General features: G+C 43.5%; 1 protein-coding gene across 2 annotated transcripts in view; it reads left to right on the top strand.

Annotated features, from left to right (window-relative positions):
• Positions 1-25932, top strand: part of LOC124781866 (alpha-(1,3)-fucosyltransferase 10-like) — a 63171-nt gene that overhangs the window by 19540 nt on the left and 17699 nt on the right. For both annotated transcript variants that reach the window (XM_047253896.1, XM_047253895.1), the window contains 2 exons: positions 19323-19506; positions 25155-25329. In XM_047253896.1, the coding sequence (XP_047109852.1) occupies positions 19323-19506; positions 25155-25329 (359 nt within the window). The remainder of the gene's footprint in view (positions 1-19322; positions 19507-25154; positions 25330-25932) is intronic.

Raw genomic sequence — 25932 nt, forward strand, 5'->3', positions numbered from 1 at the left:
TGTACCTTGACTCATTCCATATCCCAGAAGGGTCTCTTCCGTGATAGAATGTACAGAACATGAGTGAGTGAATGAACAAATTAATCAGTTTATCTATCTATCTCATTACTACCATTATCTGCAGAATGTAAGTCAGTGAGAGATTGTAGCCAGAAATTGATATATGCTGTTTGTAGTGAAGTACAAAACAATAATATCGCTGTGAACTGTTTAGAGATGCTGAATCTGCAGTGTGATGTATATTTTGTGACAACTGAAACTTTGTGTGTGGCCAGGACTCAAACCTTGATGTCCTACATTCTACAAGCAGTCATGTTAACCATTAGGGTATCTGAGATCATATAACCTAATTGTTAAGGCAACTGCTTGTGAAAAACAGGCAATCTGAGTTTGAGTTTGTTTGGTGTACATTTTCAGTTGTGACAACATATTCAGTGTATCTGAATGTTTTACAATGATTAATTTCGTCATTACACCTTGTTTGATTTCATAACCATCAAACAGTTCATAAAATTTCAGTGCAATTTGTTTCACAAAATAAGATCCTTTTGAATTCTTAATCACGTAACTGGATCATAAAATATAGTGGAAATGCTGAGTCACGATAGGCACACCAAAAAGATTCACACAATTTAAGCTTTCGGCCATTAAGGCCTTTGTCAGCAGTAGACACACACACACACACACACACACACACACACACACACACACACACACACATGATGCAAGCGCAACTTGCACGCACATCTGCAGTCTCAGATAGCTGAAACTACACTGCGAGCAGCAGCACCAGTGCATGATGGGAGTGGCGACTTGGTGAGGGGTAAGGAGGAGGCTGGGGCGGGGAGGGGGAGGGATAGTATGGTGGGAGTGGCGGATAGTGAAGTGTTGCAGTTTAGACGGAGGGTAGGAGAGAAGGTGTGGAGGGGGGAGGGGGTAAGTAGCGGAAAGGAGAGAAATAATAAAAAAAAAAAAATTTAAAGACTGGGTGTGGCGGTGAAATGACGGCTGTGTAGTGCTGGAATGGGAACTGAGAGGGGGCTGGTTGGGTGAGGACAGTGACTAATGAAGGCTGAGGCCAGGAGGGTTATGGGAACGTAGGATGTATTGCAGGGAAAGTTCCCACCTGCGCAATTCAGAAAAGCTGGTGTTGGTGGGAAGGATCCACATGGCACAGGCTGTGAAGCAGTCATTGAGATGAGGGGTATCATGTTTGGCAGTGTGTTCAGCTACAGGGTGGTCCACTTGTTTTTTGTCCACAGTTTGTCGGTGGCCGTTCATGCGGACAGACAGCTTGTTGGTTGTCATGCCTACATAGAATGCAGCACAGTGGTTGCAGCTTAGCTTGTAGATCACATGACTGGTTTCACAGGTAGCACTGCCTTTGATGTAATAGGTAATGTTAGTGACCGGACTGGAGTAGGTGGTGGTAGGAGGATGTATGGGGCAGGTCTTGCATCTAGGTCTATTACAGGGGTATGAGCCATGAGGTAAGGGATTGGGACCAAGGGTTGTGTAAGGATGGACGAGTATATTTTGTAGGTTTGGTGGACGGTGGAATACCACGGTAGGAGGGGTGGGACTGTGGTTCTTTCTGCGGATGTAAGGTTAGTATGTATGTTGAGGGATTTGGGGAATGATGGTGGGGCAAGGTTCGAGGATAAGAAATTCTCGAAAGTTAACAGGGGGTGGTTTGGAGCCAATAGGGGTGGATCACGGTTTTATGGAGGAGTGAACTGAGTTAGGTAATGTTGGTCTTTGGTTGAGTCTGATTGGTCGGGTTGGTGGCGAAAAAGTGTTTCCACTAAAGGGCCCGGGAGAAGGAGAGAAGAACTGCTGTCCACCATCTAAAAACTGATTCCGATCTTATAATCCTACCTGCAGACAAAGGCCCCACCACTGTAGTTTTGAACCGCAAGGATTACGTAGCAGAAGGACTCAGTCAGCTGTCAGATATTTCTACCTACAAACCATGCCACAGTGATCCCATTCCAGCAATCCAGCAGGATCTCCAGTCACTACTCAAATCCTTAGGTCCATCCTAGAACCTCTCCCCAGAGTCCATCTCTCTACTTACCCCTACCACTCCCCGACTCCCACCTTCTACATGCTTCCTAAAGTCCATAAACCCAACCACCCAGGACGTCCCATTGTGGCCGGTTACTGTGTGCCCCCACTGAGAGAATCTCTGCTCTCATAGACCAACACCTTCAACGTATTACCCAGAACCTATCCTCCTATATAAAAGATACTAAGCATTTCCTCGACTGACTCTCCACAGTTCCTCTCCCTTTACCAGTCGGTGCCCTGCTCATCACTATTGATGCCACCTCCCTGTACACTGACATTCCTAATGCCCATGGCCTTACTGCTATCGAACACTACCTTTCCAGATGCCCTATGGGTTCCAAACCAACAACCTCCTTCCTAGTCTCCATGACCAACTATATCCTCACCCACAATTACGTCTCCTTTGAAGGCATTACCTACAACCGTAGTACGGCTATGGGCACCCGCATGGCACCATCCTACGCTAACCTATTCATGGGCCATGTAGAGGAATGCTTCCTAAAACCCCAGAATCCTAAACCCCTCACCTGGTTCAGGTTCATTGATGACATCTTTGCTATCTGGATTGAAGGTGAGGACACCTTATTCATATTCCTCCAGAACCTCGATTACTTCTCCTCCATTTGCTATACCTGGTCCTACTCAACCCAACAAGACACCTTCCTAGATGTTGGCCTCCACCTCAGAGATGGCTACATCAGTACCTCCGTCCATATCAAACCTACTAACCACCAGCAATACCTCCACTTCGACAGCTGCCACCCGTTTCATACCAAGAAGTCCCTTCCGTACAGCCTAGCCACCCGAGGTCACTGCATCTGCAGTGACGTGCAGTCCGTCTCTAAATATACCGAGCATCTCACTGAAGCCTTCACTGGCCGTAATTATCCTCCCATCCTTGTACAAAAACAAATCTCCCGTGCTTTATCTTTCCAGTCTCCCACCACCTCCCAAAGTCCCACAGTCCGGCCACAGAGAAGCATTCCCCTCGTAACTCAGTACCATCCGGGACTGGAGCAACTGAATTACATTCTCCGCCAGGGTTTCAATTACCTCTCATCGTGCCCTAAAATGAGAAATGTCCTACCCACTATCCTTCCCACCCCTCCTACCTTGGTACTCCGCCGTCCACCGAACCTACAAAATATACTCATACATCCTCACACAACCCCTGCCCCCAATCCCTTACCTCATGGCTCATACCCCTGTAATAGACCTAGATGCAAGACCTGTCCCATACATCCTCTTACCACCACCTACTCCAGTCCAGTCAAAGGCAGGGCTACCTCTGAAACCAGTCATGTGATCTACAAGCTAAACTGCAACCAATGTGCTGCATTCTATGTACACATGACAACCAACAAGCTGAAGCTTCCTGGCAGATTAAAACTGTGTGCCCGACCGAGACCTGAACTCGGGACCTTTGCCTTTCGGGGGCAAGTGCTCTACCATCTGAGCTACCGAAGCACGACTCACGCCAGGTCCTCACAGCTTTACTTCTGCCAGTATCTGATCTCCTACTTTCCAAACTTTACAGAAGCTCTCCTGCGAAACTTGCAGAACTAGCACTCCTGAAAGAAAGGATATTGCGGAGACATGGCTTAGCCACAGCCTGGGGGATGTTTCCAGAATGAGATTTTCACTCTGCAGCAGAGTGTGCGCTGATATGAAACTTCCTGGCAGATTAAAACTATGTGCCCGACCGAGACTCTAACTCTGGACCTTTGCCTTTCGCTGTGAGGACCGGGCGTGAGTCGTGCTTCGGTAGCTCAGATAGTAGAGCACTTGCCCACGAAAGGCAAAGGTCCCGAGTTCGAGTCTCGGTCGGGCACACAGTTTTAATCTGCCTGGAAGTTTCATATCAGCGCATACTCCGCTGCAGAGTGAAAATTTCATTCTGGAACCAACAAGCTGTCTGTCCGCGTGAACGTCCACCTACAAACTGTACACAAAAAACAAGTGGACCACCCTGTAGCTGAACACACTGCCAAACATGATACCCCTCATCTCAATGACTGCTTCACAGCCTGTGCCATGTGGATCCTTCCCACCAACACCAGCTTTTCTGAATTGCGCAGGTGGGAACTTTCCCTGCAATACATCCTACGTTCCCATAATCCTCCTGGCCTCAATCTTAATTAGTCACTGTCCTCACCCATCCAGCCCCCTACCTGTTTCCATTCTAGCACTACACAGCTGTCATTTCAATGCCACATCCAGTCTTTTAATTTCTTTCTTTTTTTTTTTTTTTTTTTTCTCTACTTTCCGCTACTTACTCCCTCCCCCCTCCACACCTTCTCTCCTACCCTCTGTCTAAACTGCAACACTTCACTATCCGCCACTCCCACCATACTATTCCTCCCCCTCCCCGCCCCAGCCTCCTCCTTACCCCCACCCTGTCACCACTCCCATCATGCACTGGTGCTGCTGCTCACAGTGTAGTTTCAGCTCTCTGAGACTGCAGATGTGTGTGCAATTTGCGCTCTTGCGTGCGTGTGTGTGTGTGTGTGTGTGTGTGTACTGCTGACAGAGGCCTTAATGACCAAAAGCTATGATTGTGCGAATTTGTTTTTATTTTATTGTGCCTATCACGACTCAGAATCTCCGCTATATGGTGAGTAGCAACTTTCCTTCTCTCGTATTGAGTGGCCACAAAATTATTTAGCAACCGTACTGTTGTTGCTGCAAATGTTTCTGAACCACATTCTGTATCAGTTCGTTATTTATCTCCTCTACACATCTGGTCTTCAGCATTCTTTTGTGGCACCACATTTCTGTTTATTGTGCATGTTTTAGTTGTGTCAAAGCTTATAGCCGAGACAAATATTTTTAGAAAAGTCCTCTGAGCACTTAAATTTAAATTATATGATAAAATAATTCTCTTCTTCAAAATTACTTTTCTTGTCATTGCCCTTGTACATTTTCTATCATCTTTACTTCAGATAGTGTCAGTTCTTTTGCTGTTCAAGTAGAAAAACTCCCATATTACATTTAGGGTCTCATTTCCTAGCATAATTTTCTCAGTATCACCCAACTGAATTTGTCTACATTCCATTATCCTCATCTTTATTTTGTTGATATTTGTCTTTAACCACTTTTCAAGACATTAACCATTCCATTTAACTGTTCTTCCAAGTCCTTTGCCGTCTCTGACAGTATTACAGTGTCATTAGCAAAATGCCTATTATTTCATCTCCTTGAGCTTTAGTTCCCTTTACCAGTTCCTTTTCAGTTCCATTTTTCACTTCCTCAATGAACGGACTGAATAATGTGGAGGATACACAACAGCACTGTCTCACTCCTTTCTCATCTGGTGCTTCTCTTTTATGTCCTTAGTTTCTTATGACTGCAATCTAATTTTTTACAAATTGTAGACAATCTTTCAGTCCCAGAATTTTATTCCTGCTGCCTGCAGAATTTTAGAGAAATTTATTCCAGCCAACATTGTCAAATTTTTTTCTTGAAATCCACAAATTTGTTCCTTCATTCATTTATTTATTTTACAGTTTTAAACATGGCTGTTATTCAGCAACCAATTATTTGTTTCAACATAGCCATCTGGTTGTGAATTACCATTTGTTACACTGACCTAGGTTTAGACACCTACTAAGGGTGTATTCAGCAGTCATAGTTGAAAATTTATTTATTTATTTATATATTTTTTAAGATTAGTCATGGGGTCAATATTGCCTCATATACCCCTGTGTTTCTCTGGGACACAAACTGATCTTATCCAAGTCCAGGGATGACCAGTCTTTCCATTGTCCTGTAGCAATTTCTGATAATATTTTACATTAATCTGATAGTTCAGTAATATTCACACTTGTCAGTGCCTGACTTCATTGTAACTGGAAGTGGATTATTACCCCCCCCCACCCTCCCCCCCCCCCCCCCCACCCCCCACCCCCCTCGCCCAGAAGACATCACACCAATACCATTTAACACCAGCTCTGACTTTGATAATGTCCTCAGTTCACAATTCAGTGGAGAAGAGAGTTCATAAGTTTCTTCCTTTACACTGTATTCAGCTGAAGTCACTCATTGATGATCAGAACCCACAAGAATTACCAAATAGCAGGGATGTCAATTACTATGTTTCATCTGCTGTTCCAAATATTCCTGGACATTTTCTGTGGGATTAAGAATGTGTGTTTTAGTGGACATTTGAGGTACAATAAGGTGCCATAGTATTTGTCAAGCAAGGAACGTATGCACGCAGCCCTGTGAATGTGCTGTTATCATTGTGGTAGACAGGGCTGTCCTCGACATGCACGTGTATAATATTTCCATAAGCATTGTATAGAAAGGTCTACACTATACAGCAGGTTTCATTTGAAGTAGGCTTCCAAATGATCTGAAAAAATTGAATGATAAACCCCATTTATTCATATCCAGGTTGAAATGCGTCCTTGTGGCACACTCCTCCTCTGTACAGAAGTTCTTCACAGCAGTTGAAAACTTTTCTCTGTAATGTGTTATTTATTCATGTAATCTCTCATTTCTTTTGTTTAGAGAATTTCTAGTCAGCATTCTGTAAACTGTGTAGTGACTCATTCCATTACCATGGTCCCGTGGAACCTGACAGATAAATAAACAAACAGCTTACTCATCATGGTGACTGAGAATGTTCAAATCCTCGTTCATGTTCATAGGAACCTGAATGAGTTGGCCCTAGTCATGCCACAATAAAAAAAAAATCACAGAACCACCTCCAGCCTCATCTTAACTCTCCACATTGTCTTGGGTTGTCAGTGCACGTGATGCCTTGCAGCATTTGGAAAGAAGCAAAATCATGACTTGTGGGACCACACTACACACCTCCAGTCAGCTACTGCCCAGTTTCTGTATTGTTTGGCCCATTGTGTCGCTGTGAGCAGTGGCTTTTTGCGAGGTCCTCGGCTCAAAATAATCATAGACTCCAGTCCCCTCCTCAGTGTTTGCTCGGAAACGGATTGAGATGGATATTTACTGAAGTTTACTGGCTGCAGCAATTGCTGTTGGGTTTGAAATCAGTTGTCATTGGCAAGGCATGACACTCACCTATGGTCTCTGTCAGATGGATCTTTTTACGACCACTGTTCTTGCACTGTGTTATGTTGTTGCGAATGGTGTCCATAGCTTCTAGATTGGATAGGCTGTGTTAATATACCAACATACTGAGCAACTTTGTTCATGGTGTAGTTACGGGCACATCAGAACAAGGTAGCTCCTTTTTGTTATGTCTCAACTTTAACTCACCTCACTTCTGATTTTGTGCTACCGATACCCTTTTACTGCCATGACTGAACTCAGCAGTGGAGGGTCAAATCACTATCGAGTATTGGTTGTATACACCATCTACAGTGCTCCATGTCTATCCTCTTGCTATTGTTTCCTCTCCCTTGGGGAACATGTCTGGAATGTTTTTAAGAATGTGTTCTGCATTTTCAGTACCCAGCATCAGAACAGTCTCTCAACTTTTTCGTTCCTTTTTTCTTTCTTTATTCCCCTTATCCTATTCTTCCTTCACTTTGGCGTTTGAGGTTCCTCTTCTTCTTCTTCTTCTTCTTCTTCTTCTTCTTCTTACTCCCTGTGTGCTCCTAAAGGCTGGCTCATGTGTATGACATGTAACATGAGCCTGGGTAACATGTAATTCCCAGCCCCAGGTCAACTGAGAGGGTATGCACGTACCCCCTGGTACAGGCCATGCCCAGGGAGGGGTGATTTCCTGAGCTGCTACCTTCCCAAATTGCCAATTTGCCCCTGTGTCAGGTGTTTAGGAGGTATAACCTGAGGTGCGAACAATCACCTAAGGCGTATGTGTCCCCTGTGAGGAGGGGGGGGGGAGGGCTAGTTGGAAAGAGTGTGTCATCAGACACGCTGGCGATCATGGGGATTTTCTTGCAATGAGACAGTCGTCTTCACAGGCAACACTTACTAAACGTAAACAGAATGAATCTCACAATTCGAAGACCTTCCCAACTGCACCAAGGTTTCTCGTGATTTCATGTAATGAAGGAGGTCAGTCCTTCGCTACAGTAAATCCATTTATTATTCAGAAAGGAGTGGATGCAGTTGCCGAGTTCCCGGCCCTGTGAATTCCTGCTATCGTTTAAGCAGTGGCAGTTTGCTTTTGGAGCCTACTTCTGATTCTCAAGCACAACTACTACTACTGCTTTGCTCCTCCATAACTATCCTGTTTGTGTTGACCCTGTTTGTGTTGAGGCCCATTGAACACTGAATTCTTGCCGTGGTGTGACTTACACTAGGCCGCTCAATGGTCTGACCGAGGCAGAAATCCAAACGTACCTCTCTGATCAGGGTGTCATTGCAGCCCATTGGGTGATGAAATAGGTAGATGTGTCTGTAGTGTCCACATGCACTCCTTTTCTCACTTTCGAGAGAGTGGTACTTCCGTCAAAAAGCAAAGTAGGCTATGAAGTTATCACAGTCTGACTGTATGTTTCAAACCTGATGTGCTGCTACCGGTGTCATCTTTACAATCACACTTGAATGTCCTGTTGACACGCAGCCAAATGTGTAACCTGTGGTAGGGATACTCATAAGGGCAATTGTCTGCCTTCTTCTCCCTGCTGTATCAATTGCAATGGTGACCATGCAGCTTCCTCCCAAGACTGTCCTGTGTATCTCGATGAGCAGGCCGTCCAGAAGAACTGGGTGAAGGAAGGTGCCTTACTGGTCGCTCGCAAGTTGTTGGCTGTGTTCTACCATCCACTTACAGTACTGTTCTTGCTACACCTCATTCCATGAAGGACTGACCACACAGAAATGCAACCTCAAATTCAGCACCGCAGTTGTAAAGTCACCCATTGTCACAGTAGCATCCCTGTCTCCCCTGCCAGCTGTGCAACAAACTACTAGAATTTCGCCTCATGGCATGAAGTCACCGTCACCTGCCACACAACAGGCAGGTCAGTAAGGACAGAAGGAATACTACTGCAAAGACTTCTTATGTCACTCCAGCCAACACACATATGAGTCTTCTTGTACCTCTCAGAGAGGCTCCAAGAAATGAAACAAAGTCAAACAGTCCTCTCCTTTGCCGACTTGGAGATCCTCTTTGACAGTGTTGCCATGTGATACCCTCACCTGGTCGACTTCCATGTCCCTGGTGCACACCGCCAAATGTTTTTCTGCCCTGGACACCGCAGACTGACAGAGGGAGAATACCAATGCCTCTGTAGATCTCGCTGAGCAGGATCCTGCAGCCTCTGCACCGTGTAGCAGTGAGTCTTCAAAGGCTAGCAGTCGGCAGCTGCTGAGGTGACACCCCTACATTTTTCCCTCCTCCCCTTTCCTTGTCATGATTCTCTTCCAATGGAAAGTTTGTGGCCTTAGATCCAACAAAGAGGACTTAACAGCTGCTCTTGAACTCGCAGCATCCTCTTGTTATCTGCCTCCAGGAAACAAAATTGCGTCTTCACACCCCCTCTGAGGTCTCACATTTCTTCCCAGTCCGCTTTGACCTTTCCCTTGAGGATGGCATTGCATATCGTGGGGAGTCATGCTGCTCATCTGGGATGACGTTCATAGTCAGATCATCTCCCTGACTACCCAGCTTCAAGCTGTTGCATTCTGCATTTTCCTTCCTCACATCACCTTCTTCCTTTGTACCAGTTACATCCCTCCATCATTCAGTGTCACCAGGATGGACTACCTCCAGATTATTGGGCAACTCCCACAACCCTTTCTGCTGCTAGGTGAGTTCAATGTGTGCCATCCCCTTTGGGGCTCTCCCAGAATCTGTCAGAGAGGTGCCCTCTTGGCTGATCTTCTCCATCAACTTAACTTTGTCTGCCTTAACACAGGAGCGGCCACATTCCTTACAGATTCCATGCACACCTATTCCCAATTGGACCTCTCCTTCTGCACTGCCCAGCTTGCCCATTGTCTTGAGTGTTCCATTCTCTCTGACTCATTCTCGAGCAACCATTTAATGTGTAGCTATCCATTTGCTGACTTCTACCTCACCCAAGTTTACACCCAAATGACAGCTTTCTAAGGCTGGTGGAAGGTTTTACTCCTCCCTGGCGACCTTTGATGAGCAACATTTCACCAGTTGTGACAACGAGGTAGAATATCTTACAAACATTATCTTTACCACTGCAGAATGTTCCATTCCTCATACTTCCTCTTTACTGTGCCATATCCTGGTCCCTTGGTGGACTGAGGCATGCTGCAATACAATTTGCATGCGAAGACATGCTCTCCATGTTTTTAACCATCGTCCTATGATAGCAGACTGCATTTGTTATAAACAGTTGCTCACACAGTGTTGTCGTATTCTTTGTGGTAGCATAAAAGATAGCTGGATTTCACTTACTAGTTCTTTTAACAGTTCCAGTCACTCTTCTTTTGTGTGGGTCAACCTCCAACAGCTCTCTACGACCAAGATCCATCCCTCAATTTCCATCCTGACAGTAGCAGATGATGTCATAGTGGACCCCATTGCTATCTCCTGCTATCTCCACCCACTGTCACCCTGCCTTCCTTCGTCGGAAACCAGTGGAGGCAGCTCGGGTGTTACCTTTCTCTTCTCAGAATCATAAGTGCTACAATGCTGCCTGTACTAAGAGGCAGTTAGATTATGCTCTCACTTCATCTTGATACTCCACCACAGGGCCAGACGATGTTCACATTCAGATGTTGCAGAACCTTTCTCTTGTGGGCAAGCACTTTCTCCTTCATAAGTTCAATCGCATCTGGGCAGAGGGCCGTGTTTTCCAGGTGCCTTCAAAAAGCCACTGTCATACATAAGCCCAATAAGGACAAACACCTTCCTTCTAGTTATCGCTCCATTTCTCTCACCAGCTGTTTTTGCAAGGTTGGGGAATGTATGATCCATGCCTGGCTGGCACAGTGGCTCGAGTCTTGTAATGTGGATTTTGAGCACGCTGTTCTGCAGTCTGTGGAGCGACGGGTGGAAAATTTAGTTATTATTTTGTTTATATTGGCATTCTCAACACAGGCTCTCTAACTACAATGTTGGCAACCAGAAAGTGATTAGCAAAAACGTGATGCCTGTAATTAGAGTTCACTGTGCCCGCTATGATGGAGAATAAAAGTTGTTGATTATTGAAGTTCGTTACTATGAGGGTTTAGGATGATGTCTGGGATTACTAGAAAATGTAGTTTAGTATAACAATTTTCACTATATTCTGAAAATGATGAAGTGTAAAATTCCAGACAAATGATTACCCATATCAGTTATTGTACTATCAGAGCTGTTCAGAGTCTATTGCACGGATCCTATTATCCCTGGATAACAAAACTGTTCAATAACCTTTATCGATGTAGATGTTCAAAGTGAATGCTTGCCAAAATTTGTGTTACACCTGGAGCATTGACAATGGCTTTCTCTTTTCCACTGACAAAACCGTTTGTTTGAATTTCTGCTGGCGGAATTGGTTTCTTCTGCTGTCTTTACATCTTGGGCCTCTTGCTCTTCCATTCATTGAAACTATGAAATTCCTAGGGCCCATGCTCAATAGGAAATTTTTTTGGTCCTCCCTTGTGTCTCACCTGGCCGCCTGCTGTATGCAATACCTCAATGTCGTGTGTGTCCTCAGTGGTAGTTCCTGGAGAGTGGATCAGACTACCCTCCTCTATTTGTACTGGTCCCTTATCAGTGTGAAACTAGACTATGGGTGCTCATTTATGCATCTGCACATCCATCCCTCTTACCCCGTCTTAATATTATTCACCATTGTGGCTTCTGTTATGCCCCTGGCACCTTTTACGCTAGCCTGGTTGAGAGTCTTTATGCAGAAGCTGCTTAACTACCACTGTCATACCGCCATGATTTTCTCCTCATCAGATATGCATGCCATTTGCTTCCCATGTGTGGCCCCCCTTCCTACGCCTCTTTAGCCAGTATGGGCGTGTCCCTCTTCTCTGTTACCTCCTGGAGTTTGCTTTCACCTATTGCTCCAACAGCTTAACTTCATGCTACCTGCCGCTTTCCCAATGGCTGTGAATCCTTTACCACCTTGGCTTTATGCAGCGGCCGACGTTCACCTTGGACTTCATTCGTTTCTTAAGGACTCTACTCCAGCCTCGCTCTGTTGCCATAAGTTTCTTGACCTCTGCACAGAACTTCATGATAGTACCTTTGTGTACACTGATGGCGCTGGCACTGATGTTTTTGTTGTATCGGCTTTTGGGACACTGCTCAGTATTTACAGTGGAGCTCTTCCCCCTTTATCAGGCCATGCAGTACATCCGGCGACACAGGCTTTTCAATTGTCACCTGCTCCGACTCTCTCGATGCCCTTCGGAGCCTCTGCATGCTGTACACTGTCCATCCCTTAGTGCAACGGGTCCAGGAAAGTTGTCATTTGCTCACTCTTGATGGAGCCACTGTGATGTTTTTGTGGGGCTCTGGTCACATTGGTCTGACAGGAAACAAGGCTGCTGACACTGCTGCCAAGGCCGCAGTGCTTGTTCCTCGGCCCCCTAGTTCTTCCATTCTCTTCAGTGATCTCTGTGTTGCCGTCTGTCAACAGGTGGTGTCACTTTGGCTTCACCACTGGTCCTCCCTTCATGGAACAAGCTCCAGGGAAATAAACCTCTCCCATTAGTTTGGATGACCACCTCTCGACTCTCTCACTTTGAAGAGACTGTTTTAGCTAGGTTGCGTATCGGGCACTGTCTTTTTAGCCATCACCATTTGTTAAGTGGTACTCCCCCACCACTTTGTGCTTACTGCCCTCAACCTTTGACTGTTTGCCATTTCCTGACGGATTGCCCCTTTTCTTAACAACTTATGTTCTCATTTACGTTTGTCATCTGAGTTATCGGCTGTTTTAGCGAATGACTCTCAAGCTGTTGACCAGGTTTGCTTTTTATCTGTCTTAACACTATGGCAAAGGACAGTTAATCTTTAGTTCTGGACCTCCATATCTCTGTGGTGTGTTTTATGGACCTTTCACAAAGTCTCAGTTTTCAACTGTCTTTTCCTTCTGTCGATTGGGCTTAACATGTAGTCATTTTCAACTCCTTTTTTTCATGTTCATGTTCTATGGTTCTGACATGGATGTGTATGATATTAGTTGTTTTTGCACCCTAAAACAAACAGAACAAGCAAAACAATCACATACCATGTGGAGTAGTTTTGCCGTGTTTCTCCCAAGGATACGTAGTGTACTTTATTACAGTCTGATCGTGGCCAAAGGAAATGAAGATTTACTTGCACCTGCACCTACTTGTACCACAGTACATACAACAGTTCAGTAGAAGTCATTTTAACAAGTGATGACTGTTTCAGCAGCTGTCACCCAAAAGACAAACTTTAATACCAAAATTGCAGTTCTGACTGTAAACAGATAAAAAATATGAACATAAATGAATACTGTTGGAGATCAATACCGCCATGCTAGTAAAAAACTGAAGAAAGGAATCTTGGTACGTGGTAAGTAAGGCAATTAGGTTCAACAACACACAGAACGTTTCCTAAAGCACAAAACCAGTACAGAAAGTGAGCTTCCATAAAAATGCACTCCTATGGTAAGGATGGTAGCGTTAAACAATGACAGTATTAACTCCACCCAAACAGGTCTCATAAGGCCCAACGTTACCGACTGACCGCCGTGTCATCCTCAGCTGATAGGTGTCACTGGATGTGGATATGGAGGGGCATTTGGTCAGCACATGGCTCTCCTGGCTAGCAGAGCCCAACAGCTCTTAACTTTGGTGATCAGACGGAAAACAGTGTTGCCACTGCAGCAAATCTGTTGGCAAGCAATAAAACCAAGGAATTGAAAAAATGTGTAACACATAACACATAACATGCACATTACAGACTAATTCAGATTTACGTAGACAAATCTACAAATATCAGTTTTGAAAGTTTAAGGTATTAGCCAAAAGGAAACAAAGTTCAGATCAAGTTTCCTCATATTATTGGCATGTTGTGGGCTAAAATATGACAGTATGTATGTAGTAATGAAGAAAAATGAGTAGTATATTGGAAAGAAACCTTAATGTTGCTTAATATAAGCAGAATTGTGATATAAATGTGTTTTGTTTACAAAATAGCCTGTTGGATTTATAATGTTGGTTTAAGACTAGTGTAAGCAGATACTTATTTGTTAATGAATAATGTTGATTCATTCTCCTAGCAGTATGCTTGTTCTAGACAGAGCAGGCAGGGTGAACACAAAAGAGATGAGGAGAGGAAGAGAGTGGCAAAGGGAAGAAAGATGGAGAGAAGCTGGAGAAGGATGTTGACTGTGGACTCAGAGGCACCTTGTCAAAGTACAGGCAGGGACAATTGCATGTATCTGTAGATCGTCAGATCCAGGCAGCAGCAGAACACACTCTAGATAGTGGACATTGGACTGTATGCATTGATACCCTGATTTGCCACATGGACAATAGGTGTCTGAAATAGCACAGTGAGTGAAGCTGTAGAAATCAGAATACTCAGAGAACCCACCTGTTAAAGATGAAGATCTGCAATTGAGTATTCTGCAGGATCCAACAGGCTCCAGATGTGGTGGTGGTGGTGGTGGTGGTGGTGGGGGGGGGGGGGGGGGGGGGGAGAGACATGGCTTTATAGGCTATGACTATGGACTGGGTACCACTGATGTCAGAGATTGTAGCATGGTTGTAAACAGGGTGTCCCAAGAGGAATGGTCAATATTCAGGGACATGACAGGAACAATCATCTGAAGTAAAAAAGTATAGTAAACATGGGCTCAAAGGTGCATACTTCACAAGCTGTGAGCACTTCGTCATCTTCGCTGCTGTGAAACACAACTCTTCTACTGAAAAGCTGCTCGTATCTCTTAAGGTATGCAGCGTAGAATGGATGTTTACTAGACAATTTTTTCCTTGCTTTGGTACATAACTACCTCCTCTCAAAATATGGAAGCAAAGAGGTTGCAGCAGAAGATATTTGTTTCACAATAATGAAGATAAATTATTACTAAATTTTCTTGCTTCAAATTATGATTCCTGTCATCACTGAATATTGACCGTTCCTTCTAAGATACCCCATATGTGACTATTGCTGTTAGCCACATGGCAGTCAGTACGTATCTCCTAACAGTGTCCACCAGCTGGAAGCCACTGGAGTTTGAAAAACTTGATGTGCCTTGGAGCCCAAGAAGACATTACTGCTGCTGTCTTCCAGGTACCAGTGCAGACTGGATTATAGAAATATTTTATCTGAAGGACTGGCCAGTTAGACCAAATGGTGCTGTTTCATATACCCTAAGTTGTCGGTGTAGAATGTGTACCACTCATGAGTAAGCAAACAATCAGTGGACAGCATTTTTTGCTTAACAGAAAAGGAAGGTATTTGCCCATAATGTATGACTGTTTCTGTGGCAGTAAGATCTACCAGTGTGTTAAATAATGTGGTATGGCTGTTTTAGTATGTGCAGCATTCTTTTTAAAATGCAGTATGCTATGATTGCAATACCATGTCACAATTCAAATCCATAGACTCCTACAAATACTTAGGTGTAGGGATATGAGACAGAATGATCATTTAGGCTCACTCATAGGTACAGCAGTTGACAGACTGGCTCATTTGATAGAATACTAGAGAAACGCAATCAGTCTATAAAAGAGACTGCTTACGAAACACTTGTGTGACCCATACCAAATAGGACTAATATTGGATAGTGAGTGTGTACAATAAAGGACAGTGTATATCTGCTTCTTCAACAACACAGGCTTTATTGCACACCAGTTAAGTACAAATAAATCACATGAAATTATAGATCCTGGCACTTCTTGAACCAAACAGAAACAGACTTCGAGATTGTTACCTCTTGGCAGTTAAAGTACTCTGGAGATTTAGACGATAGCTCAAACATTAGGGCTGGAAAACACAGTAACTGTGTCAGGCTGGGAAGCACTGTAATACAAACCACTCCTTTGTTGTATGCACATATTGTTAGTGCTCTGACAGTAGGTGCAACACACAGTCAAATGGAGAAGAGAGACAGGTCCATGTTAAGAAAATGTGTCTGTCCATGTGCAAGACAAATGTTGACAGTAGGGAATAACAGAGTCCAAGTCAGTGTCCAGAAAATAGCCCAGCATCAGTCATGACCCTCTTGTAATCCCACCAGATTGTTGTCATTCACGGTACTGACAAACCATAAAATGTGATTTATTATGTTAAAGAACTGTTTTACAGAACAAAAAGTCAAAAGACCCATTTGACAGTTCCAAAGACAATTCCACTACTAAAGATCGTATGTAAGTGTGTTGTATCTTAGTCCAGAATGTTTGGTTTGTAAGAACACAAGCTCCATGTAAACAATAGCCAGTAGTTATCTGAAGATGACCTAATAAGCTGGAACTAGTTCATACAAATAATAAAAAAAAGCCTAAGTGTTATTCAACCCTCAATAGAGACATAAAGGCTGTACTTGAGTACACAGACTGTCCAAAGTTTCTATGATCTGATAACTGAATAATACAGTTTTCTCTTTGATGGAAAGTTTCAAAAACAGAAATAAAAACACTTGTAAGGTTATGGTACATTGAAAACTTTCTTCACTTGGAGAGTGCTGTCATTTACAGATGACATTTACCTCCTGCGCACAAAATGGTTGATTCTGAATGACTCTTACATGGATGGGGACCACAGCTTCCACATGTTAACTTGGTTTTCGTGATGTTTTCTCTGGCTCCGTGGTTACTTGCATTCTTCAGACATGTGTAGCATCTTGCTTTCCTAGTTGGTTCCTCATTTGCAGCAATTTTGGTTACTTCTAGTTTATTTCCAAGGACATCTCCAATTGCACAAATAATAGGCAACTGGAGTCCTTTAAAATCCTTGGATTGCTCTTCTATATATTGTTTCAAAAGTTCAAGGCTTAATTCAGGGAGATAGTTCTCTGGTGTTCAATATCCATTTGTTCCGCTTAGGTACATTTTTCTTGAACAGTGTGTGTGTGTTAACTGAAGCTATATCAAGTAGGCTGTAGGACGTTGACAGTGGCTGTCTTCTCGTACCCCTTCTTGTAGAGTATGCCCTACCCATTTGATCTATGACATCTGCTCCTCCCTTAGTGGAATTATGGTATAGGTTTATTCAGGGTTTTCTTTTTGGTATATCAACTTCTGCTCCTGCATCATGATGTTGTGTTGGCAATGTCAACAAGATGTTACTGGAGGTTTCTTAGTAGTTGTATCTGTGAATCCAAATTTGTAGTAGTACAGCTCTCTGCCAGCTGCCATCTTAAGTTCTTGTGGTATATGTTTTCTGTTGGATTTGAGTGTCCCAACCAGTGTAAGATTATAATCTTCATACAGAATGTCTGCCAATTCTACAGGAGTGTAGAAACGGTCAGTTTTGATATTGTAGCCTTTATTCTTTATTGGTTCCACCAGCCTCTTCACAATATCAAGAGGGCCTTGTTCACAGGTAGCTCTACTGTCTTTTCCAGCATACGCTTCCATTTTTATTTTATATTGTTCACTTGCACTACTAATAATTCTAACAAGTATACCATATTTTCCAGATTTGTCTTTGAGGAAAACTTTTAAGGACAAAACCCCCTCTGAAAAGACGTAGCATTTCATCAATTGTATTGTGACGTTCATTTCTGAAGTACCTTGGAGTATTCCATTTAATTCTTCAAATGCTTCACGCAGTGGTGCAAATTTGTTCTTGCATGTTTTGTGCCCTGGTGCCTGTGTCATAAAAGCAAAGAATTTTCAGTAGCTGATATGCTCATGTTTTACTCAGTTCTTATATATTGCTCTTCCCAATAAATTTGACCATAAATCAGATAACAAAATATTGGTGTTCTGGTAAATGTCCATTAGAAATAAAATTCCCATCAAAGCATATATTTCAGAAATGCTAGCAGGAGATGTTTTTTTCTTTCAGCTTCTTCATTTGTATGGTCAACAATTCTCTGTACTATCATGGTAGTTAAAAACTTCTTGGATGACTCACATACACTTATTACTTTCCCAGCAGTAGTTATTCCCTGATGTTCACGATTTATGTTGGCAAAATCCCTTTTACAATGCCTTGGAGCTTTTGCAAGGTACACTCTACCAGAAATGGAAACATATTTGTGTGAAGCGTTACCTGCACGGTTTGTTTCCTCACTGTCCTCCGCTTCGCCATTTGAATTTTCTTCTACTTGTGTGATCTAACTCAAAATCGCCAAAATCTGATAATTCATCATCTACTAAAAGTGCAGCAAGAATTTCTGCGTTCCTCAAGCCTCTAAAACTCATTTTAGAAAATCTACTTCACAAGAAAGGTGTTTGCCCTACTGTGACAAACTGCTAATAATAATGGTTAGTAATCAACAATGAAAATGAAACTGAACAATTAGATTTTCAACAAGGCACTGTAAAACTTGCATTCGATGTTACCAAATGAAATTTATTAAAAGAAAAATGTACAAGCAATTTTTGTCCATGCTTGGTGGTTGTAGGATTATATGCCACCTCTGTAACTGAGTGGTTGGTATGGCTGACTGCCATGCTAAGGACCCAGGTTCAATTCCTGGTACTGTCAGGGATGATTCCTTGGTGAGAGGAATCTACCGCTGTTCATTCTGCCTTGTGATTCCAACTGAGGAGCTACCTGAATGAGAAGTTGTAACTTCAAGGCTTGGATAACCGGTAATGGCCGAGACAACAGTATGCTGGCCCCATGGCCCTCAGTACCACAACCACATGATGCCATATGATATAAGATGATACAGCGGCCAGTCACTGTCACATGGTCCTCTGGAGTTAGTTACTTTTTTATTAATTTTAATAATGAGCACTTGTAATAATGTTTAAGTTCATAAAATAAAATTTATGTACACTAACTATAATGTGGAACTGAAAACTGAGCACAAATACTAGAGTCTTTAAATAGTGGGTTTTGTCTGATGGAATATCACCTCCACTTAAAAAAAAAAGATGGTGCTGTTAAAAGTGGCATGCTGTTGTCTTCCTCCAAATTTTGAACTTACTTACCCAGCCAGTTATAGTGGGACCTACAACTGAATGTGGACCACGAACCATGGTGCTGCTCAGCATTTTTCACATCAACAAACATTGCCAAAGGTGAAAAAAATAAGTGACAGGAGACAAATCCTAGTGCCAACTGGGGATTGAACCCAAGGCCTCTGGATCCATAGTCTAGCACATTACCACCAACTATATTGTTAAAAATTAATCATTTAAACTTTTGATTTTGTTTAGCAGTAATCACCATTTTGTTCAGCAGTAGAATTGGGTTTCAAGTTTCTTCTACAGTTTTTTTCTCTTTACAGGTACAAAATACTACTTGCCTGTAGAACTCAAAGATGTGCTACTAGATAATCTCGCCCCAGTTGTGTATGTCCATTCAGACTGCAGCACACCACTTGAACGTGACACATATGTTGCAGAACTGATGAAATACATTAAAGTAGATTCGTATGGTGCCTGCTTACAGAACAAAAAGCTGCCAGAACAGTAAGTACTTTCTTTTGTAAAAGAATGCATGCTTCGTAACAGATTAATGGAAAATGTTTTACTGTATTTTGATGACCACTGTGAAGTGTGCGACAGATGTGTCTATTGTAAAAAATCATTAATATATCTGTTTTGACAAACATATGATTGTACATTGCTTCATATCATTATTTAGTTTGGAGTGAATACTGAATGAAATTTGTGAAAAGGATAGTTGCTACTCACAGTATAGCGGAGATGCTAAGTCGCAGATAGGTGTAACAAAAAGACTGTCAACAAATGAGCTTTCAGACAACAAGGCCTTCATCACACACACACACACACACACACACACACACACACACACACACACACACGCACACAAAAATCATGAATCACGATCACAGTCTCTGGCTGCTGAGGCCAGACTGGGAGCAGCAGCGCATCATGGGAGTAGCAACTGGTTGGTGGGGTTTAAGGAGGAGGCTGGGGGGCAGGGGGAGGGATAGCAGGGTAAGAGGGAGGTGGTAAAGTGTTGCTTGTGGGAGCATATGGGGACAAGGTGGATGGAGGCATAGTGCTAGTCGGGTAAAGACAATGGCTAATGAAGGTTGAGGCCAAGAGGGTTACGGGAATGTGTGACGTATTGCACGAAGATTTCCTGCTTAGGCAGCTCAGAAAAGTTGGTGCTGCTGGGAAGGATCCATATGGCACAGTCTGTGAAGCAGTCATTAAAATAAAGAACATTGTATGGGGATGCATGCTCAGCAATGGGGTGGTCCAGCTCTTTCTTGCTGCAGTTTTTCAGTCACCATTCATGTGGACAGACAGCTTGTTGGTTGTCATGCTCACGCAGAATGCAGCACAGTGGTTACAGCTTAGCTTGTAGACAACATGACTGGTTTCACAGGTAGCCCTGCCTTTGATAAGATAGGTGATGCTAGTGACTGGACTGGAGTAGGTGGTGATGGTGGTGGTGGTGGTGGTGGTAGAAGATGTATGGGACAGGTCTATTACAGGGATATGAGCCATGAGGCAAGGGGTTGGGAGCAAGGGTTCTGTAGGGATGGACGAAGATATTGCGTAGGTTCAGTGAGTGGCAGAATATGACTATGGGAGGGGTGGGAAGGATAGTGGGTAGGACATTCCTCATTTCGGGGCAGGATGAGAGATGGTTGAAACCCTGGTGGAGAATTGTGCAGTCCTAGATGGTACTGAGTCACAAGGAGATTGTGTCTCTGTGGCCAGTCACTGGGTCTGAGGGAAGGGGCGGATGATTGGAGAGAAAAGCCATGGGAGATCTGTTTGTGTACAAGGTTGGGGGAGGAAGTATGGTCTCTGAAGGCCTCATTGAGAATATCGGTATGTTTTGAGAGGGACTGCTTGTCACTGGAGATGTCCCATGCTTCATATCTCCAGTTACCTCCCAAAGTCCCACTATCTGACCGCACAGGAGCATTCCCCTTGTGACTCAGTACTACTCAGAACTGGAGAAACTGAATCACATTCCTTGTCAGGGTTCTGACTACCTCTTGTCACGGCCTGAAATCAGGAATGCCCTACCCACTATTCTTCCCTCCCCTCCAACCGTGGAAATCTGCCACCCACCGAACATACACAGTATCCTTGTCCATCCCAATACAACCACTCCTCTCAACCCCTTGCCTCATGGCTCATTCCCTATAATAAACGTAGATGCAAGATCTGTCTGTCGATACCTCTTCCGACCACCACGTACTCCAGTCCTGTCACCAGCATCACCTATCTCATCAAAGGCAGGGCTACATATGAAACCAGTCATGTGATCTACAAGTTAAGATGCAACTACTATGCTGTGTTCTACATGGGCATTACAGCCAACAAGTGTCTGTCCATGTGAATGGCCACCAATTAACTGTAACCAAGAAACAACTGGAGCACCCCATTGCTGAGCATGTTGCCCAACATGATGGTCTTCATTTCAGTGACTGCTTCACAGACTGTACCATCTGGACCCTTCCCATTAACACCAGCATTTCTGAATTGTGCACGTGGGAACTCTCCCTGCAATATGTTCCACGTTCTCATAACCCTCCTGGCCTCAGCCTTTGTTAATTATTCTACTTACTCCACCTAGCCCTCTACCTGTGCCCATCTGCTGTTCCTCCCCCCCACCCCCGTGCCTGTCCACCGCTTCTACCCTACCTGGGGCCATCAGCCACTCCTCCACTGACTCCCATGTGCCAGTCTGCCTCTCCTCGCCCCCCCCCCCCCTCCCCATCAATTTTGGCTGCCGCTACCCCTCCCCCCCCTTTGTCCATCTGCCGTTCCCCTCCCCCACACCCACCCATATGTCCGTCTGTCATTCCACCACCACCACCACCACCACCACCACCACCACCCATGTGTGCGTCTGCCATCCCCCACCCACATGCCCGTCTGCCATTCCCCCTCCCCCACCCACGTGCCCGTCTGCCACTCCCCCTCCCCCACCCACGTGCCTATCTGCCACTCCCCCTCCCCCACCCACGTGCCTATCTGCCACTCCCCCTCCCCCACCCACGTGCCTGTCTGCCACTCCCCCTCCCCCACCCACGTGCCCGTCTGCCACTCCCCCTCCCCCACCCACGTGCCCGTCTGCCACTCCCCCTCCCCCACCCACGTGCCCGTCTGCCACTCCCCCTCCCCCACCCATGTGCCCGTCTGCCACTCCCCCTCCCCAACCCATGTGCCTGTCTACAACTCCCCCTCCCCCACCTGCATGTCCGTATGCCACTCACCCTCCCCCACCTGCATGTCTGTATGCCACTCGCCCTCCCCCACCTGCAAGTCCGTCTGCCACTCCTCTGCTGCCCCCCCCCCCCCCCCTCTCCCTGTCCATGTGCCCCTCTCACTCAACGCCGCCCTCGTGCCCACTTCCTGCACACTCCTCCACCTCTTCGTTCTCCGTGGTATCACCCCCACCAGAATAGTAGGCTGCTGGTTCTTAACACCACAGTATTTCCTTCTAGGTAGCAAGTAATGTGTGTACCATGTTTGGTGTGGTGTAGGAGAAGATTTGGAACATTCATACATACATCCATTCATACAATTTTATAATATAAAAAGATTTTTGTCTATGTACAATTAGTAAGATCACACAGAGGCCTCAGTATTAAAATTCATTTGATATTCTGACATTTCCGTTTTATCTGAGTTGTTTTGATTGAGTGGTAATCCCAGACAGAGGATCAAAAATAGCACAGACAGTATATCATTCATGCTCAGCTCTATGCCACTTCCACTCTCATGCCCCAAGGCTTGTCTAGTGTGCTTACCCAACTATTGCCTTTCAAGTACTTCCATTGGCAGATCCAATCCTATTAGAAGAAAGGTGGCATTTACATAATTTTTTGCATCTACTACACAGTTTTCTACAGGGTGTCCAGTGAAAGAATCCCTGTTTCCAAAATTAAATATCTCGAAAACCAAGATCAATACTAATAAATTTATACAAAAGTTTTGAAATAGTTTGGAATGTTGCTAACAGATGGTGATGTAATCAAAGTATATAGCATTTGTAAATAGTGCATTGCAGCTCAGAGCAATCAGTTCCACCGTTGGAACATGAAAGTTGATTTATGTACTGAAGAAAGAGGTTGAAATCTTGTATTTCATGGAATAACATGTTTTCTGATACTGGAATACCACAGGTGAGAACATGGCCATACAGAAACAATTCACAGTTTTCTAACACAAGTTAATATTGTAAAAGGACAGCATGTGAAAAATATTTGCAGGATCGTTTCCAAATTCCAACAGACACAAAGCATAGCTGATGATCTGTCACCATGATTTCTGGAATTATTTAGCAAAATCCAATGAAATCCATGTGAAGAATTGCCACAGAACTGGTTTGAAGCATTCCAGCATGCAGAAAACGGTGAGACAGAGCCTACACATTTCCATTCAAAATCCAAAGCACAAGGCCATACTTCTGTGTGACAGAAGGCTGTCTTTGCAACAATCCATATTCCCACAGCAATTGATAATGAGAGCTTTTATGTTGGCTGCATCTGGTTCACAGATGAAGCATGCTTTCAGGTGAATGGAGTCGTGAATAAACAAAACTAGTGTTTTTGGGGTTCTGAAAATCACTGTCTGTGTGAAGCGAAGTCAGTTTATTCTTCCAAAGCTACTGTTTGCTCTGTGGTATGCAGCAGAGAGGTTATAGCCCTTTTTCTGTGTGACAGACAGTTAGTAGTGAATGTTTCATTAAAATTTTCGAAAAATTTGTAACCACACAACTAGCATTGCAGGATTGATTATTACAAATTTACTGCTGCAGGGATGGATTTGTCTCCATATTCACCCAACCTGATTCCTATTTCTTATGCCATTTTGAGTCAATTACTGTTGAAACCCCACAGTCTGTGATGGCAAATTTCCTTGTTTGTTTGCACCACCTCTATATTGCAAGTGGTGAACATTTCAAAAAGATTGTGATGTGATTGCAAATACTGCTTGCAGAGTATGAGTGTAATTGCACACGATGATATCCAGTTTTGAAATCGGGGATTACTTCGCTGGACACCCTGTATATAGGTGTGGGGGCAGATCACTGACATAATATAGCCATCCAGATGGTGTTGGAGGGACACTTACTGATTGCCTGCCTACTGGGTGCTGAGCATATAGTGGTCAGCTTAAACAATTGCCTCACATTTACTGAGCAGCTGCTGGTCTCGTGTTTGGGAGAGGCAGAACTCAGATCCCCAGCTGCCATGGTTTCCCTGTGTGACATGGCAAATGACGAGTGTGCTTATGAAACGAAGTTGTGGTCAGTTTTTTCCCTCTTCTGCAGCTAAATGATCTAGTGCTCCATCTCTGATGAAACTTTAAACTGTAGCCTCATCCCAAATTTTGCAAGTCATTAAACATGGATCTTTCAAAAGAACTATCTTTTCCGAATTTTGTTAGTGAGAAATTTTTGTTCACACACATACTGTGACCATGCAACTTTTTATCAATCCCCCCCCCCCTCCCCCCACTTGTCTCTGTAGCCTTTCTTGTCCCCTACTTTTTTTCTGTGGAAGCATCCCCTTCCCCCCCTTCCCTAATTTTATTTCTTAATTTTCCCAGCTCAGTTTATTTTATGTGGTATTGTTCTCTCTTTCCATACCACTTTTCACACTGTTTCCTGAGTGGTCTAACTCTGTACTGTCTCCCCTCCCCCTCCCTCCCCCTCCGTCCCTTCCTACAACTACTGCTCCCTTACTCTCAATCTTCGTGGTTACCATCTCAATTCTCAGATAACCATTCTGAAAGCTTCCTTTTGTTGTTTCAGAACTAAGGGACCCAAACACTTTTTCCCATCTCTAAATATTTCATCCGTGAATTGCAAAGTAGAACAGTTACATCCTTGTGTAACATACCGTTACCTTCATTTTGAATTTTTCTAAATAAAAAAATGTATTAAGTTCATTTACGAACTGCACTTTGAAGCAACCAGATATCAATCTTGCATGTATATTTATATTTTACAAAAATCTGAAGCTTACACAGAGTCTTCACCTCCCTTTAAAAAATTAAAATTTCAGTGACACTAATTTTTAAAAGATTTTTTTGCATCATTATGTTGTTCCCTGCTGTTTCTTGCCATTTTTATATCAGGAGATGGTATTACTGAAAGTAACAAATTGTTTCACCAGTCTTTCAGAGCCTATCACTGGGATGGATGCAGAAGATTTTTTTCACATATTGGCTCAGTACAAATTTACCTTATCATTTGAAAATGCAGTTTGTGAAGATTACATAACAGAAAAGTTGTGGAGAACGCTTATAGTTGGCTCTGTACCTGTGTATATGGGATCACCTTCTGTAATGGTAAGATATTGACACATGTGAAGTAATTATAATTAAATGTAATAGCAATATATGAGGCCCTTAAAAACTTGGCGAGGGCAAAGATCTGTATTCCAGTATTAAGACAACACTGGTGTAGGAAAAATGTTGTGATTTTTGCAGTTACAAACTCCAATGATGGACAAAATAAAAGAAGTAGTAATGCCACTTATCTCTTCTCCTTGAAAATAGTTACTCCATTACCACACAAAACTGTTCCACTTTACTCAACTTCTCTGGGATGTCAATGATGTTCTCAGCAGGAAAACCTGGGGCACCCTGTTTACAAAATGCATTTTTCTTCAAGAGAAAAAGATTGATCCTGGTGCATATAGCAACAGATTTTTAAGTCGTGTTGATCGTGCTGTTTGAATGACTCATACCTTGTGCTATAAATCTGTAAAGGATATATTTAGAACTACATAAAGATAGATAGTATGAAATATTTGTGCTAATAAAAATTTTTGCATGGTATTTTAGGCAGTAAATATGTTTTGCAGTCCAAAAATGAAGATTTATAAGCAAACATTCCCTTCATTCCTTCTTCCATAGTAGATGAGAAAAAAAGTGCTAATGTAATGAAGA

This window comes from Schistocerca piceifrons, chromosome 1, assembly GCF_021461385.2.
Source record: "Schistocerca piceifrons isolate TAMUIC-IGC-003096 chromosome 1, iqSchPice1.1, whole genome shotgun sequence".
Lineage (NCBI taxonomy): Eukaryota > Metazoa > Arthropoda > Insecta > Orthoptera > Acrididae > Schistocerca > Schistocerca piceifrons.